The following is a 14,632-nucleotide window of genomic DNA, read 5'->3' on the forward strand; positions in this document are numbered from 1 at the left end:
CAGCCAGGCTGGGCCAGGCCAAAGTCCAGGAGCTTCTCACCCCATCTGGGTCTCCCAGAGATTCAAATACTTGAGCCATCATCTGCTGTCTTCCAGGGTGAACATTTTAGCAGGAAACTGGATCAGAGCAGACGAGCTGGGACTCAAACCAGACTCTCTAATGTGGAGTGTGGGCCTCCTAAGTGGTGGTGGTGACTTAATTGCTATGCCAAACGCCCACCCCATATGTTAATTTTTGATGCTGACAGGTTTTTTTTTTTTTTTTGGCTTATTCATAATCAAGTTTTGCTGGGAGAAATTGGACGGCAAGCCCATTCATTACGATTTGCTTTTACCCATAGTTTGAATAAGATATCATTTATAACAGGCCTTTAAACCCCATATTTGTGCTTGCAAGTAACATTTTATCTAAGAAATACAATAGCTAATAGGGAAAAAGAACTTGCAAATATACTATGAAGGTCAATTTCAATTAGCACTAATTTGCCATCTCTGAAGTGGTGAGCATGGGAGCCAGAGACACCACAGGTGGGTTCAAATGTTTTAACCTTTTCCTTCTTTTTTTTTTTTTTTTTTTTTTTTTTTTTTATTTTTTTTTTATTTATTTATTTTTTTTTTTTTTTTATTTTTTTTTTATCTTTTATTTAATGAATATAAATTTCCAAAGTACGTCTCATGGGTTACAATGGCTTTCCCCCCCATACCGTCCCTCCCACCCACCACCCTCCCCTTTCCCACTCCCTCTCCCCTTCCATTCACATCAAGATTCATTTTCGATTATCTTAGTATACAGAAGATCAGCTTATTATACCTTAAGTAAGGATTTCAACAGTTTGTTCCCACACAGAAACATAAAGTGAAAAATAATAGATGATTTTTTTTAAATGATGATGAAATCAGATCAGACCTATTGTCATGTTTAATCCCAGTGAGAGTCAAGTTGGAGAGGGAGGTGCCTTTCTCTGAAGGGAGGAGAGAACCTCCACTTTGACTATGACCTTGTCTAAACGAGATAAGAGTCGGAGAACTCAAGGGGCTTCCATAGCCTTGGAAACTCATGACTGGTGCATAGGGAGATTACTGATGCCATAAACAGGAGTGTCAATTTGTAAAGTCAACAACAGGAGTCACTGTGCACTTACTCCTCATGTAAGATCTCTGTCCTTAATGTGCTGTACACTGAGGCTTAATGCTATAACGAGTACTCAAACAGTATATTTCACTTTGTGTTTCTATGGGGGTGCAAACTGTTGAAATCTTTACTTAATGTACACTAAACTGATCTTCTGTTAAAAAAAAAAAAAAAAAAAAAAAAAAAAAAAAAAAAGAAACCTTTTCCTTCTTAATACAAAATATTATAGCTTTGTATATTATAGAATGAGGAATGCTACTTCCATATTAACACGGGGATGCTTTATTTGCCTTCCCTCATTCATTCTTTCATTCCACAAATGTGTTGCTGGTCTGTTCCCAGGTTCCAGGCCATGTTGGAGGTGCAGAGAAAACATAAGACAGGGAAGGTCCTAGCCAGCTAACAAGTGCTAAGAGGGTTCAGTCGGTGAGGTGAGGGAGAAGGCCTCAGGGCCACTCTCAGGTGGCTAGCAAGCGCCCTGGACTATCCAAAGAACAGACCTCCGGCAGTGTTGGGGAGGGCACTGTGGGAACAGGAAGTAAGGGGCTGAGCAAAGGCACTCGGCTGGGAGTGAACGCGATGTGTCTGAGGATTCGGATCGGGGTGGGATGCAGCAGTGTGGGCAAGGCAAGCAGGAACCAGAGCACGCAGCACAGTGGCTCTCAACTGGCCTGCTCCAGTGCCTCCTTCAGAAAACATACCTCTGCCCTACAATGAAACTGCTAGGTCATGGGGTGTTTTCACTGTCACTCTTTTCATTTAAGATTTGTTATTTTGGGGCTGGCGTTGTGGACTAGTAGGTTAAGACTCCCCCTGCAGCGCCCACCAGCATCCCATACAGGTGCCGGTTTCAGTCCTGATTGCTCCACTTCCGACTCAGCTCCCTGGGAAAGCAGTGGACGATGGCCCAAATCCTTGGACCCCTGCGCCCACGTGGGAGATGTGGAAGAAGCTCCTGGCTCCTGGCTTCCGATCAGCCCAGCTCTGACCACTGGTGGCCATTTGGGTAGGGAACCAGTGAATGGAAGATTTCTCTCTCTCTCCTCTCTCTCTCTCTGTGTCTCCCTCTCTCTGTAACTCTGCCTCTCAAATAAATAAATAAATATTTTTTAAAAGATTTGTTATTTATTTCAAAGGCAGAGTTACGGAGAGAAGGAGAGATGGGGGTAGAGTGCTTCCATCAGCTGGTTCACTCACCAACCTCATGGCTGTAATGGTCAGGACTGGGCCAGGCTGAAGCCAGTAGCCTGGTACTTTATCCTGGTCTCCCACGTGGGTAGCAGGGACCCAAGCCTTTGGGCCATCTTTCATGGCTGTCTTAGGTGCATTATCAGGGGACTGGATAGAAATTGGAGCAGCCGGGACACGAACTGGTACCCATATGGGTGCTGGCAGAGCCTTCACTGGTTGCAACACAATGCTGGCCTCACCTTAACTGTTGCTCAATTTAAAAAACATTAAGAAGACAAAAGCCATCCAATTCCCCTGCAAGGCCATAAAAGCAATATGAAAACTGAGATTCCAGCCCTGAGTCTGTAGGTGGCCAATCAACTGATGGGCCCATATGTGATTTTTCTCATAAAGACCTAAGAGTAAGACCTCTCCTACATGGCCATATTAATTACTGTTTACTTGCTCATAATACAGTTACAATAACTTACTCTGCACTATGGGAAATAACCTATGCTTCACATAGCAGTGTCTTCACCCTTTGATGGGTGAGTGTAATGACTCCCAAACTTCTACTCCTAAGCCTAGACTGGCATCATCAATCCACCATCAATTCCTGTTAAAGGAGTAGCTTTAGGAAGCAGTTGATGACAAAGCAGTCTGTGTGTCCATGTGTAAATGCTCAGGCACGACTCTCCTAGAAGGTAGGAGCTTAGCTGGATGGTTGTTCTTTTAGGCGGAGTCATGGAGCCTGTCAAGGTGTGGCACAATTGCGCCTCAGCTCCAGCAGTGGCTTCTCCAAGGGCAAGGTGATTTTCTGAAATGGTGAGCATTTCTAGGCAAAATCGGAGACCAAAGTCTGTCCTATCTACACTGACACTGTAGTTGTGTTCGTGGAAAATTCCACGTACATATTTTATGTTTAGCATACAATATCAAGCAAGGGTCCATGCTCGGATAATGACCGATACACAGAACCACCTCCCATCTAGCGTTCGCAACTTCTCGATGCCAGTAGCAGCCCCACTTCCCAATCATTGGATCGGTAAGCAATGCTTCCATAAGGTTCCGAGCACTCGGTAGGAAGAACCACTGAGGCAGGGCTTCATGGCCATAGGACAGAGTTTTGATTTTATTCTGGGAAGTAACATAAGTTGATTAGAATTTCAAAGATTGTCTGGGTGCCATGTGGTAGGGACAAGAATGGTGGCCGGGAATCTGCCAGAAAGCTCTTGTAGTTAGTAGTCTAGGCAAGAGATGATGGTGTGTTTGGCTAGGATGGAAGGAGCAGAGATGAGAACAAGAGGATAAATTAAGACTATCCTGAGGGCAAAGGTAATAGGGTTTATTGATGGCATTGTTGTGGGGTGAGAAAAGGTTTTGGCTTCAGCAGCTGGGTGACGGAGGAGGGGAGAAGCTGACAGGTGGGTGGGGGAGGGCAGGTGTGACTGTGCTAAGTTGGAGATGACACCCGTGTGCAGATGTCAAGTTAGGTGCACGGGTTCCCATGAGATGCCTGCCTGGGGACACAGCTGAGAGCCAACAGAGCAGAGATGGCCTCTAAGAGCCATGGATTTGGAGACTGAGGGTCACCTTGGGAGAGGCGATGGATGGAAGAGGGAGGGCCAGTCAGGACAGAGCCTGGGGGACCTTTCACACTATTAAATGAGGCCCTCGACTCTATTAATTATTCCATTATGAGAAACATTGAAGTTTTTACATTAATTTTAATGGGAATATTTAATGATTGATGATACCAGTTTTGGCTTATGGACAAAAGTTTGAGAACTAATTATACTCATTTATCAAAGCATGAGGATGTACTTCATGAATTTAAAATTAATTCCCAAAGCATGGAGGATGGATATCATAACAGCCTTATAATACAAAAGTAGTAATTAATGTTTGGAAGAAGGGCAGGCTACATAAGAGAGTTCTTGGACTCATGCGCTCATGAAAACCTACAGGTGGAGTCAATTAATCAATATCTATTGGTCACCTAACAGCATAGGCATTGAGATTTCTCAGTTTAAAAATCACCCTCACATTTTCAAAGGGAAGTTGAGAAGTTCCATTTTGCAAATTAAAAAAAACAACAACAACAAAACTTGAGCAGCTTGTTTGAGGTACAACTCCCACACTGTGCAGCATCGGTGTTTTTCAGTATGACAGCGGTTATGGTGAATTTCCAAACACAGTAGAGTCCCCCTCTTCTCCACGGCGGGTGTGATCCAAGAGAGCCAATGGCCCCCAACCCTATCCCTGCAGGTGGATTTCTACATGCCCTGCAGTGTGCTCACCAAGTGCCAGGGGTAATGCGTCCTGGCACCTTTTCTGCCCAGGTGCCTCCTCTGCATCACGACTCTTGTACTAAAGCCTTTACTGAATAGGATAAAGGCTGCCCCAACACTGGCACCGTGGTACTGCCATGGCTGATCTGGTAACTCAGACAGTTACTGAGCGACCAACTGGAAGGTAGCGCATACAGCAGGTACTCAGTGGGCAAAGGGATCTCAGGCAAGATGGCTCAGGACTGCATGAGGTTATCACCGCAACACTCAGAAGGCATACAGTTGCAAACTTGGGAATTCTTTGACGGTGACCTCGGGTAACTTAAACCAGAGGAAGTGAAAATGTGTCTAAGGGGGCACTGCTGTGGGCATGCATTAATAAAAAATACATCACGCTGCTAGCTTCACCAAGCATAGTCACAGCAACCACTTTAATGAGGCCCTGAACCAGGGCACGGGTGTGATAAACGCTTCATTGTGGCTGCTCATCTTTCAACATCTTGGAAGAGAATGCGTCTCATTTTGCAGAGAAAAGTTTGCCTCAGAAGATCCGGGGAACTGTCCAGAAATCACCCAGAGATGGGGACAGGGGGTCACGGGTCTCTGACACAAAACCTTTTCTCTCTCCCTTACCTCCTTCTCCTCCCTGTCTCCCGGGGCGTGGAAGCGGCAGGCTGGGATAATTATAGAACTGCCGCGCCCACCTTAAAGATAGATCAACCAGTGTCACAGCTCATTGGGAGGGCAGTCTCGCTGGTTCAAAGTGTGAAGGGTTGCACTGTCACAGAAGGATTGGCTTCAAAGACATATCTGAGTGGTGTTAGGTTTAATGCCTCATGCTGAAGGAGAATTACACATCCTGTGAACGTTAACTTGCCTTCTCCCGTCTCCCCCCTCTCCAAAGGACCTCTGCTAATTTAAGTTTCTAAATATATTTAGGGGAGTGTGGGGCTGAGGGAGGAAGACTGGTAGGGCCATGAGTTAATGGGTTTTACTAGATACAAGTGAGTTATTAATACATGGTGACTGGTAACGGTAGAATCTGCTGTGTATTTAGGCAGACGCCCAGGGCAGAGTGGCTGCCAGTTCACCCAGTTATGAAGCTTACACTTCCAGAAGTAGAATAGCGACCTCAGTGTCCTGCCCCGAGGAGGTAAAATTACCCCTCCTGAAATAATCCTTGCCTACAAAGGGATAAACAAGAATTCGGGATTGGAACTCCACAGATGGGAAGGGCCAGTGCTGTGGCGAAAGCGTGCCCTGGCGGCAAATTCCTGGTGGACGGCAGGATTACTGGCATAGCCGCCCCGCAGGTGGCCTGGAGCACAGGGGAGCATGAGGCGGAGGAGAGGCCGGTGTCCTTGGGGGTCCCCCGCGTTCGCAGGCCGATGGTGGGAGTCTCGGCGTCACAGGTCTGAGCTCAGGTGTGGCATCCCCTCAAGAAGTGGAACAACCGGATCAAATCAGGAATAAAGACATCTCAATGTCGGGAGCCGGGAGGGTAAGAGATGTCCCAACAAGCAGCTAGTCTATAGCGTGGGGGTGGGGAGAGTCGTGCAAATGTAAATCATTGTGGGCGAGCAGGCTGAAGGCGCCATCACTTAGCACACCGCACAAACTTTCAGCGGAGTCCCACCGTCTGCTTCGGTCCAGAGCCCTTGGCTGGGACCCTTGCAAAGCGCGCCAGGGAAACTGACAGCTCTGTTTTATGAACACTCCCTATGCTGCTCGGCGAAGCACAGCTTTTTTTTTTTTTTTCCCTTGCTTTTCTTTGCCACTATGCTTATTATTGTTGTGGGGATTCTTGGATTGCAAACCATCTACTACATCCCCAGGATAGGGCAAAGGCCCGCCACCTCCACCTGCTGGTGTTCGCACGCCTGTTTTTATGAAGCCCTGTAGGTTGGCGTCACCACTGCAAACCACTTTCCACCATTATAAAGCACTTAGTGTAGGGCTCTGGGCCGAGGTTTTAATATGCAGTACATCGCTACAGCAGCACAGCCACCAATGAGAGGGTGGCGATTATGTCTCCGTGAGGGTAAAACATTAATTCACTTGCCTGAGAGGACACGGCTAGAAAGGGATGGAGCTGGCATTGAAACACAGGTCTGCCTAAACCAAGTGCCCGCTGCTACCCATCACCTCCGCAGCATAGTTCTACATCCAGGGCCAGTGGTTAGCCCTGCTGCTAAGACTCCTGTATTCCACACTGGAGAGCCTGGGTTCCATTCTCACTTCTGCCCCCTGCCGCCAACTGCCTGTAACGCAGACCCTGGGAGGCAGCCGTGATGGCTCAAGTAGTCGGGTTCCTGCCACTCATGCGCGAGACCTGGCTCCCAGCTTCAGTCGGAGCCACTGCAGGTGTGTGGGGGAGTGAACCAGTGGCTGGCAGTGCTTTCTCTCTCTCTCTCGTAAATATCTAAAAATCAGCCTGTCACTCAGTCTGTCCATGGGATGAAAATAAGGTCTAGATGGCTGCGGCTGCGCTCCAGTGTCCATGGGTGAAGGCCACGGGAAGAAGACAATGTCCTCTCTCTTGTCCTCACAAGTGTGCAGCCCCAGAGAGTAACAAGGAGCTCCTCAACATCTTCTTTTTCCCTCTTTAAACGTAGGCTATGTTGAGGGATAAAGCTGTGTTGTTTGACTCACCGTTTTTTGGATCAAGAGAGGAATCTCCAAATCATCAGCTCTTCGCGAAGTGGTCCCTAGAGGAGTCGCTCCCAAACTCTGCCGTGCAGGAGGCGCCGCCTCTCCATCACTGTGTCGGCTTCAGCCTTGAACTGATTATGATCTCGCAGTTGCTGAGGCTGAGCTTCCGGATCTGTGCACAAGATGTTTGTGTCCCGGAGCTTGGAAACCGCAGGTCGTAGGCTTCGTTACAGCACGCTCTTTGGGGACCACAGCCTTAAAAAACCACTCCGGGAACCGGCGCTGTGGTGTGGTGGGTTAAGCCGCTGCCTGTGGCGTCAGCATCCTATAAGGGCGCTCCAACTGCTCCAAACTCTGCGTTCTTCGTCAGCCTCTCCCGCCAGCGATGCACGCACACAGCTCCTGCTTCTGACACAGGGGTTCCTTGCATCTGCTCGTGTCTCCAGCCACCATCTCTTTTCTCTGTCCTCCTCACCAGTAAACTTCAGGGATGAAAATACTCTTTGCTCCACTGACGTGCACCCCATAGAATTCTGAACGCTTATAATTTGGCTTCTTGCACCACCCCGGAACACTCCTGCAGTCATCAGACTTCCGAATTGCTCAGCTTAAATAAACCCTTTCTGAAGCTCTTCTCTGTCGCATACTGGTCACGGTGACAAGCTTCCTCGCTGAAACCCTTCCCTTGACCTCTGTGACTCCTCAGGCTGGGTTAGCTCCTTCCTGTTCCGTTTCTGCTTCCTCCACAGTCAGTTTCTCTCCTGGGCTCTGCTGTGTGTGACCCTTGAGTGACCTCCGCCGTCCACCATGTAAGAGCTAAGATGCTAGGGGGATTACCCCACTCCGTATCAGGACATACACACGATCCTTAACGACTGCTCCCTTCCCACCCCTCCCTTCTCTTACGTAGCACTTGGGCTAAAGGCTCCACCGACAGCTACTGCCTGTATATTCCAGCTAGTCCACCTACACTGAATTCTTGGTGATCCCAAATGGACCTGGTTCTCGCACTCGTGCCTCTGTATTTTCTGCCTGGTACACACTCCCACCCCCCATCCCTCCCTTGCAGGTTAACACCTGGTTGGCGAAACAAGACTTCCATCTGAGGTACTGCCCTGAGAAGGCTTCTCCTGCCCCCGGGGGTGAGGCTGTGTACCCCTCTGTGCCCCTCGCTGGCATCACTGCTTGTCTGCCTCTCCCGTAACGGGCAGGCCGAGTTTATCACTGACCACCATGCCTGGCACAGGACTGGTGCGCAGAAACGCAGAAGGAACGAGCCATCCTCTCTACGCTGGGGGAGATGGACACGGTAACCTCCAGACCTGTGTCATCTACGGCTTGTGCAGTCTGCGCCAGGATGTTCTAATCCCTTAGTTCAAAAAGACAACTTAATCAGCAGAGGTTAGTACAGGTACTTAGTTTATCTGGTACTTTACAAATCTATAGTGAACAAGTATTGCTTCAACTAAAGGAAAATGATATTTTAAAAAGACCTACCTTGGGGCCAGCACTGTGGCAGAGTGGGTTAAGCCTTGGCCTGCAGTGCCAGCATTTCATATAGGTGCCAGTTTGAGTCCTAGCTGCTTCACTTCTGATCCAGTCTCTGCTATGGCCTGGGAAAGCAGTGGAAGATGGCCCAAGTTCTTGGGCTCCTACACACATGTGGGAAACCCAGAAGAAGCTCCTGGCTTTGGCTGGCTCAGCCCCGGTCGGTTGTTTTAGCCACTTGGTGAGTGAACCAGTGGATGGAAGATGTTTCTCTCCCTCTGTAACTTTACCTTTCAAGTAAATAAATAAATCTTCAAAACCCTTTTATTTTTTTTAAAGTCATGTTTTCCATATTACCTAAACACATACAGGTAACACACACAAAGAGGGGACTGCCTGTAAAGATTCTGGTGTGTCTGACAAAGGATAGCAAAGAACAGGAACATGATAGAGCTTAGCCAACCCTAGACCCAGAAGCCCCGGGCCCTTGAGAACCCTGTCTGTAGTCCATACAGCAGAGGGGATACAGGGGACAATTGCCAAGGTTTACTGTATCATCAGCCAGGCAGGTGAAACTTTCTTCCATATTTCTAGCCCCAGACTTCCCAGACAGCGGGCTCCTGCTTGGACCACACAACAGAAGTCAGAGGAGACATGCTGTTATATATTATGAAATCCCACAGAAACCTGGGGGACAGATGCCAAGGCAAACCAAACAGGTCGCCTGGGCTTTCACCCCAAGTTTCTCCATTTACTAAAATGCTTCCCATCCTTAGGCTCAACCCTAAATGTCCCTTTCTCTGTAAATTCTTACTTGTCTCTACCTAATCAAGTTCTTACTACCTTTTCTTTCCTTGGTGTTCTTCATTCTGTGTTAGTTTGTAAAGTTCCTATGTCTGGAAACTAACAAGAGAAAGGATTCAATGGAACTAACTAGATTTCAAAGTGAGATCAGAATTGAAATTGGGATTCCTTGCTAACTAGGTTAGGTAGGTTACTTCAGACAAGTTACTTAGCACCTGAACCAGCTGATTCATCTATAAGAAAACCAGTGTAAGGAATTGAGGACAGAGTAGCCTAAGTTCTTATCACGGAAAAAGAAGCGATATGGGGGCAGTTGGCACGGGGTAGGCGTATGTTTCGGGTGCCCACGCTCCACAGTGGAGTGCCCAGCTGGAGTCGTGGCTCCTTTGCTTCTGATCCAGCCTCCTGCTGAGGCACAGCCTGGGAGGCAGTGGATATTGGCTCAAGTACTTGGGCCCCTGCCACCCACATGGGACACCTGGGTTGAGTTCAGAGCTCCAGGCTTGGCTGTTGTGGGTATTTGGCAAGTGAACCAGTGGATGGAATACCTTACTCCATCTGTCTATTCTTTCAAATTAAAAAAAAAAAAAAAAAAGGCAATGTGTGGACACCTGGCACAGTGTCTGGCACATAGTGGGCCAGGCCCCACAAATGGCTAGTTGTTACGATTGCATTCTCTAGCCTAGAAGCTCTTTGACCATTTATGAAATACTTTAAAGGCAGGTAGGTCTTCATCCAATTCTTCTGTCTGTTGACTCAAACTCCTATCAGGCTGTCTTCCCAGCCAAATGCAGTCAGTAGAAGCAATCTAAGAGGTTCTTAGAGGGCTTTGCATGTACTGACTGTCTTCACGATGACCCCACGAGGAGGGCGTTGTTGTCTCCATTTCACAGAAGAGGAAACAGGTGCAGAAAAACAAAGACCTGCGCGGGAGGCCAAGTCCTATTAAAGGATGGCATGAGGCCATAGCTCCTCAGCCACCGTCCTAATGAGCCCACTACTGGTTTCTTAGTAGCATCACATATACCTGCTCTCAAACAGTTCACGTTGTTTTTCCTTGTTGTTCCTTGGATGAACAACTTACTTTTTTTTCTAGTAATGAGAACAGATAGCTGCTTTGACTTTTCCATTCGTTTAATTAAAAATTCCCAATAGACCCACCAGTGTTTTTAATAGCTAATAACTGTGGTTTTCACTAAGATTTTACTAAAAATACAAATAACCATACTTAAGCAGGAAGGGTCTAATTATGCACCATGCTGTGAACTCTGGGGGTCCCCACCCAGTAGGTTTCAACGTACTGTATGATCTTGGCATCTCATCTGATAGAACTTCAAGCTGGCTCCCAGCGCTGCTTCACTGCATCAGCAGCTTGCATAACAGGTCCAGCAGGCAACCAAAGAAACTCAAGGGAAGTAAGAAGTCGTGTTCCACTAGGAAAAGGGAAAGAAATCCTGACCAAGGTCTTTATTTTTAGATTATTCTCAGTGATATTTCATGAAGTCCAATAGTTTGAGTATCTTCTTTGTTTATATCTCACCAACCACCAGAATTGATTCTGCTGCCCTGTGCCTGAATGCCGTAGCTAGTGGAAATGCAGTGTGTATGGGAGAGGGTTCAAGACAACAATGACCCCTAACTTGCTTGGGAGCTACATCCCTAACGTATTTCGCATATTGTCATTTCAGTGATCCTCCCCCCAACTTTGTGATAAGGACACAACTCCATTATCTCCATGGAAGAAACACGGGACGCGAACACAGGCTCACGGAACTTCAGGGAGCCAGCAGAGACGTGCGTGCATTCGTGCTGGACCGCGTCGCTGGCCAAGGTTTTCTCCGCTCGCATGAGGATGTTTTTGGAGATGACTGACAGCAGACATTTTTGCTTAGTCACTGTTGGGGAATAAGTGTTAGGTTTTTTGGGGAAAAGATGACATCATTCTTAAATGGGCTCTTTAAAGGGGCATGGGGAAGCCCTAAACTCCCGGGCTGGTAAACACTCCAGCAAAGAGATACAGAAATGAAAAGAAGCAAGAGTGGCATCTACCTGGCCAAGAAAGAATGGCGTTCTTACATCTGTGTCCTTCATGGGTAAACTTGCTTTCTCGTGTTGCTTTTTTTCGGGGGGTGGGGGAGGGTGGTACTGGGGAATCATTCCAGTGCCAAGTAGGCTGCCACAGGACTCACTTCTGCGCTTTCAGGGCCCAGCCCTCCTCCTCTGCCACAGGCTCCAGCCGTCGCCTGTGCACCCTCCTCTGCAGGTACAACACGGCACTTCTGGGTGACCAGGTTCCCGCCAACAGCTGCTGCTGCTGCGATGCCTCACGTCAACACACTGACACATTTAGATTTTGCTGATTTTTTCCTTAAATTTTTCAAGATCTGATATCCTTTTTCCGTTTCCCTCTTCAGGATTCAATCTCTCTGTCTGCATTAGTAATTTAGCTTTGGCAGAGAATGTTGGAGAAGAAACTCCAACCAGAGTAGCACATCATACTGATCCTAAAATCTAGTATGTGAAGAAAGAAAATGACAAATTTTTAATCAAAGTAAGCAATAATGATAGGTTTATTTAAAATTTCCAGTAGAGAAAACCCACTAGTTTTGGAATAAAAGTATTCAATGTAAGAGAGCATAAGTGAGTATAAAAGATTAACAGAAGAAAAATAAAACCAAACATAGTACAAAAAAATTAAGAAAGTTTGAAAGGGTCTTTTTTTTTAATTCTCCAAATATTCAGAGTTACTAGGTTTGGCAAACAATTCACTTGAAAATTAAAGCCTATTTCTGTACTGTAAACTCCATAAAAACCACTTATTAAATTCAAGCACTCCAGACAACTGGTATTGAAACACATAGGCAGTTGATTTCAGAATGGCAGGAATCATTCATTTGCTCTCACAGTTATATGAATTAACCAGCTGCATAACTGCTTTTTCGGAGAGGATAGAAGAATGCCAAAAAAAAAAAAAAAAAAAAAAAGAGTTGGATAAAATCTTTAAAAACTGAAACACAGCAAAATTCAGACATCAGTTTGTTTCTTCAAAACAACAACCTGAATGTTGACAGGACACTCTACACTTGCAGCTGTCCTTTCCCTTCCCCCCAGCCCGCAAATGCTCCCAAGTTCACTAGTCTAATCAATTCTTAGCTTCCAAATACTCTGTACATACATATTTAGCAAAGAGCATATGCCTAACATTATTCTGACAGCAGGATGGCCAGCATACGATTTTAGAAAAGATTACTATGTATATCATCAAGATTAACCTTTACTTTAAAAAACAAACAAAAAAAACCATTACTAAACAAATAGCTTTAAAATATTACGAAAACCCATGAGAAGACGACTCCCCACGGGCTCTAAAACCTGATAAAAACACACTTCAGAATGACTATTAATGCTAACCTTCTGCCAAACGATGACCTTAAAGTGCCAAACACAAAACAATCTCTTAGGCCTGTTCTTGTAGTAGATAATTTGTCCCTGGCGTGGCCATCTTGCCTGTAACTATACATACACGAATTCCTGCTAAGAGTCTGCATTTTAGTTGATTTTACAACAGAATGTTACAATGTAAACTAAACAGGTTCTCCATATCAACAGCATGTTACCAAGGTTTTTACATTGCTGAACCCGACGGTTGGTCACAGAGGTCAAGTATGATCAAGGCTCCTTTGTCAGCTCTCAGATGTGTCTGACTCATCCATCCTTCAAGTACATGCAAGGCTCAACAGTTTTCAAGGGGCAGGCGCCTGAGGCCGTTTAAGACACGGAGGAGATGGGGTTGTGAGGTGGGCCCATCTGAGTCAGGACTTTATCCAGCCACTGGAGGGGGCCGTGCAGGTGTATCTCAATCCAGCAGGGGGTGCTGGTAACATCCTGGCGATGGTATTCTGCTCCCCAGCCCTGGAGAGAAACACACCAGAAGTCATTCAGCTTGTTTAACTCCGTGGTTGCAACTTACTCAGTGACTGGATGTGGGGCTATAAGCCTTTTCTGCGAGAACAGCACGCACACGCACACGCACACGCACACGTGTAATGTGGCGGGCAACTGCAGGGAATGGGCTTCATCTCCTTGAAGTCCATCCAGTAAGAAGCACAGAAAGTTTTTCAATGTGTTTCAAAGTTGTTTTGTTTCCGTTTTAAAGATCTATCCATTTATTTAAGAGGCAGAGCCACAGAGATAGAGACAGAGAGAAAGGTCTTCCATGCGCTGGTTCACTCCCCAAATGGCCACAGCAGCCAGAGCTGGGCCGATTAGAAGCCAGGAGCCAGGGGCTTCTTCTAGGTCTCCCATGTGGGTGGAGGGGCCCAATCACCCAGGCTACCTTCTACCACTTTCCCAGGTCATCAACAGGGAGTTGGATTGAAAGTGGAGCAGCCGGGACTCTAAGCAGTGCTCATGTGGGATGCCGGAGCCGCGGGCAGAGGATTAAGCCACTGTGCCATAGCACTGGCCCCTGAAAGTTGTTTTAACGATGGCAATGTTTAGCTTTCATTTTCACTGCCCATCACATTTCTAGTAATGCAACCGCTACTAGTACATTCTCATTTTATCAAGAAAATAAGGAAAGAGCTACGTTAGATTCACATCTGCTTCTTCTGCGTTTACCCTCTGAAGGTCCTCCTGCCAACGCAAAGCATGTGGTCTTTCAGTCTCCCAGCAAAACCGAAAGGAACACCTCTGAGTATCCCAAAGCTTTGACTGACTCCCAGCCATTGCTCTGAATCCACACATTCTATTATTCATTTGTGCAAGAGGCGAGCCTGCTGGACAGCTTCCTGGTTACTGAATTAGAACACTGAGGTCCTCTAAGAGTCACTTCAAAAAAAGGGAAAAGTAAATTTGCTACTACAAACATAAAAAATTCACTGGTGTAAACGGATAGTGGAATATGAAGGCCTGGTCAACCCCTATTTCATGAGGGGTATCAGAGAAGGCTGGGTTTTATTGATCTCTGCTAACCTACCCACTCCAGCAGGTTCAAGAAACACACCTGGATATTAGAACTGTGGCATGTGAACTCCAGCTGTATATGCAAAGCCAGGCATCTGTACATGTATCAGCAGACTCACACATGTACTTA

The 14,632-nt window shown here is 46.6% G+C and overlaps 2 protein-coding genes and 1 long non-coding RNA gene across 18 annotated transcripts in view; 1 reads left to right on the plus strand and 2 right to left on the minus strand.

Annotated features, from left to right (window-relative positions):
* Positions 1–7,385, minus strand: part of MMAA (metabolism of cobalamin associated A) — an 80,086-nt gene extending 72,701 nt beyond the window's left edge. The window contains exon 1 of the mRNA XM_070047480.1: positions 7,246–7,385. The gene's annotated coding sequence lies outside the window, so the exon portion shown is untranslated. The remainder of the gene's footprint in view (positions 1–7,245) is intronic.
* Positions 7,386–7,916: 531 nt separating this feature from the next.
* On the plus strand, positions 7,917–12,651 carry LOC127483269 (uncharacterized). Its single transcript, XR_011378234.1, has 4 exons — positions 7,917–8,054; positions 8,315–8,646; positions 11,226–11,630; positions 11,741–12,651. It is a non-coding gene; the product is annotated as an uncharacterized lncRNA (long non-coding RNA).
* Positions 12,077–14,632, minus strand: part of SMAD1 (SMAD family member 1) — an 86,201-nt gene continuing 83,645 nt past the window's right edge. For all 16 annotated transcript variants that reach the window (XM_070047474.1, XM_008267390.4, XM_070047472.1 and 13 more), the window contains one exon: positions 12,077–13,449. In XM_070047474.1, the coding sequence (XP_069903575.1) occupies positions 13,306–13,449 (144 nt within the window). In that variant the 3' untranslated portion in view covers positions 12,077–13,305. The remainder of the gene's footprint in view (positions 13,450–14,632) is intronic.

The sequence above is a fragment of the Oryctolagus cuniculus genome, chromosome 8 (genome assembly GCF_964237555.1).
Source record: "Oryctolagus cuniculus chromosome 8, mOryCun1.1, whole genome shotgun sequence".
In the NCBI taxonomy this organism is placed as follows: Eukaryota; Metazoa; Chordata; class Mammalia; order Lagomorpha; family Leporidae; genus Oryctolagus; species Oryctolagus cuniculus.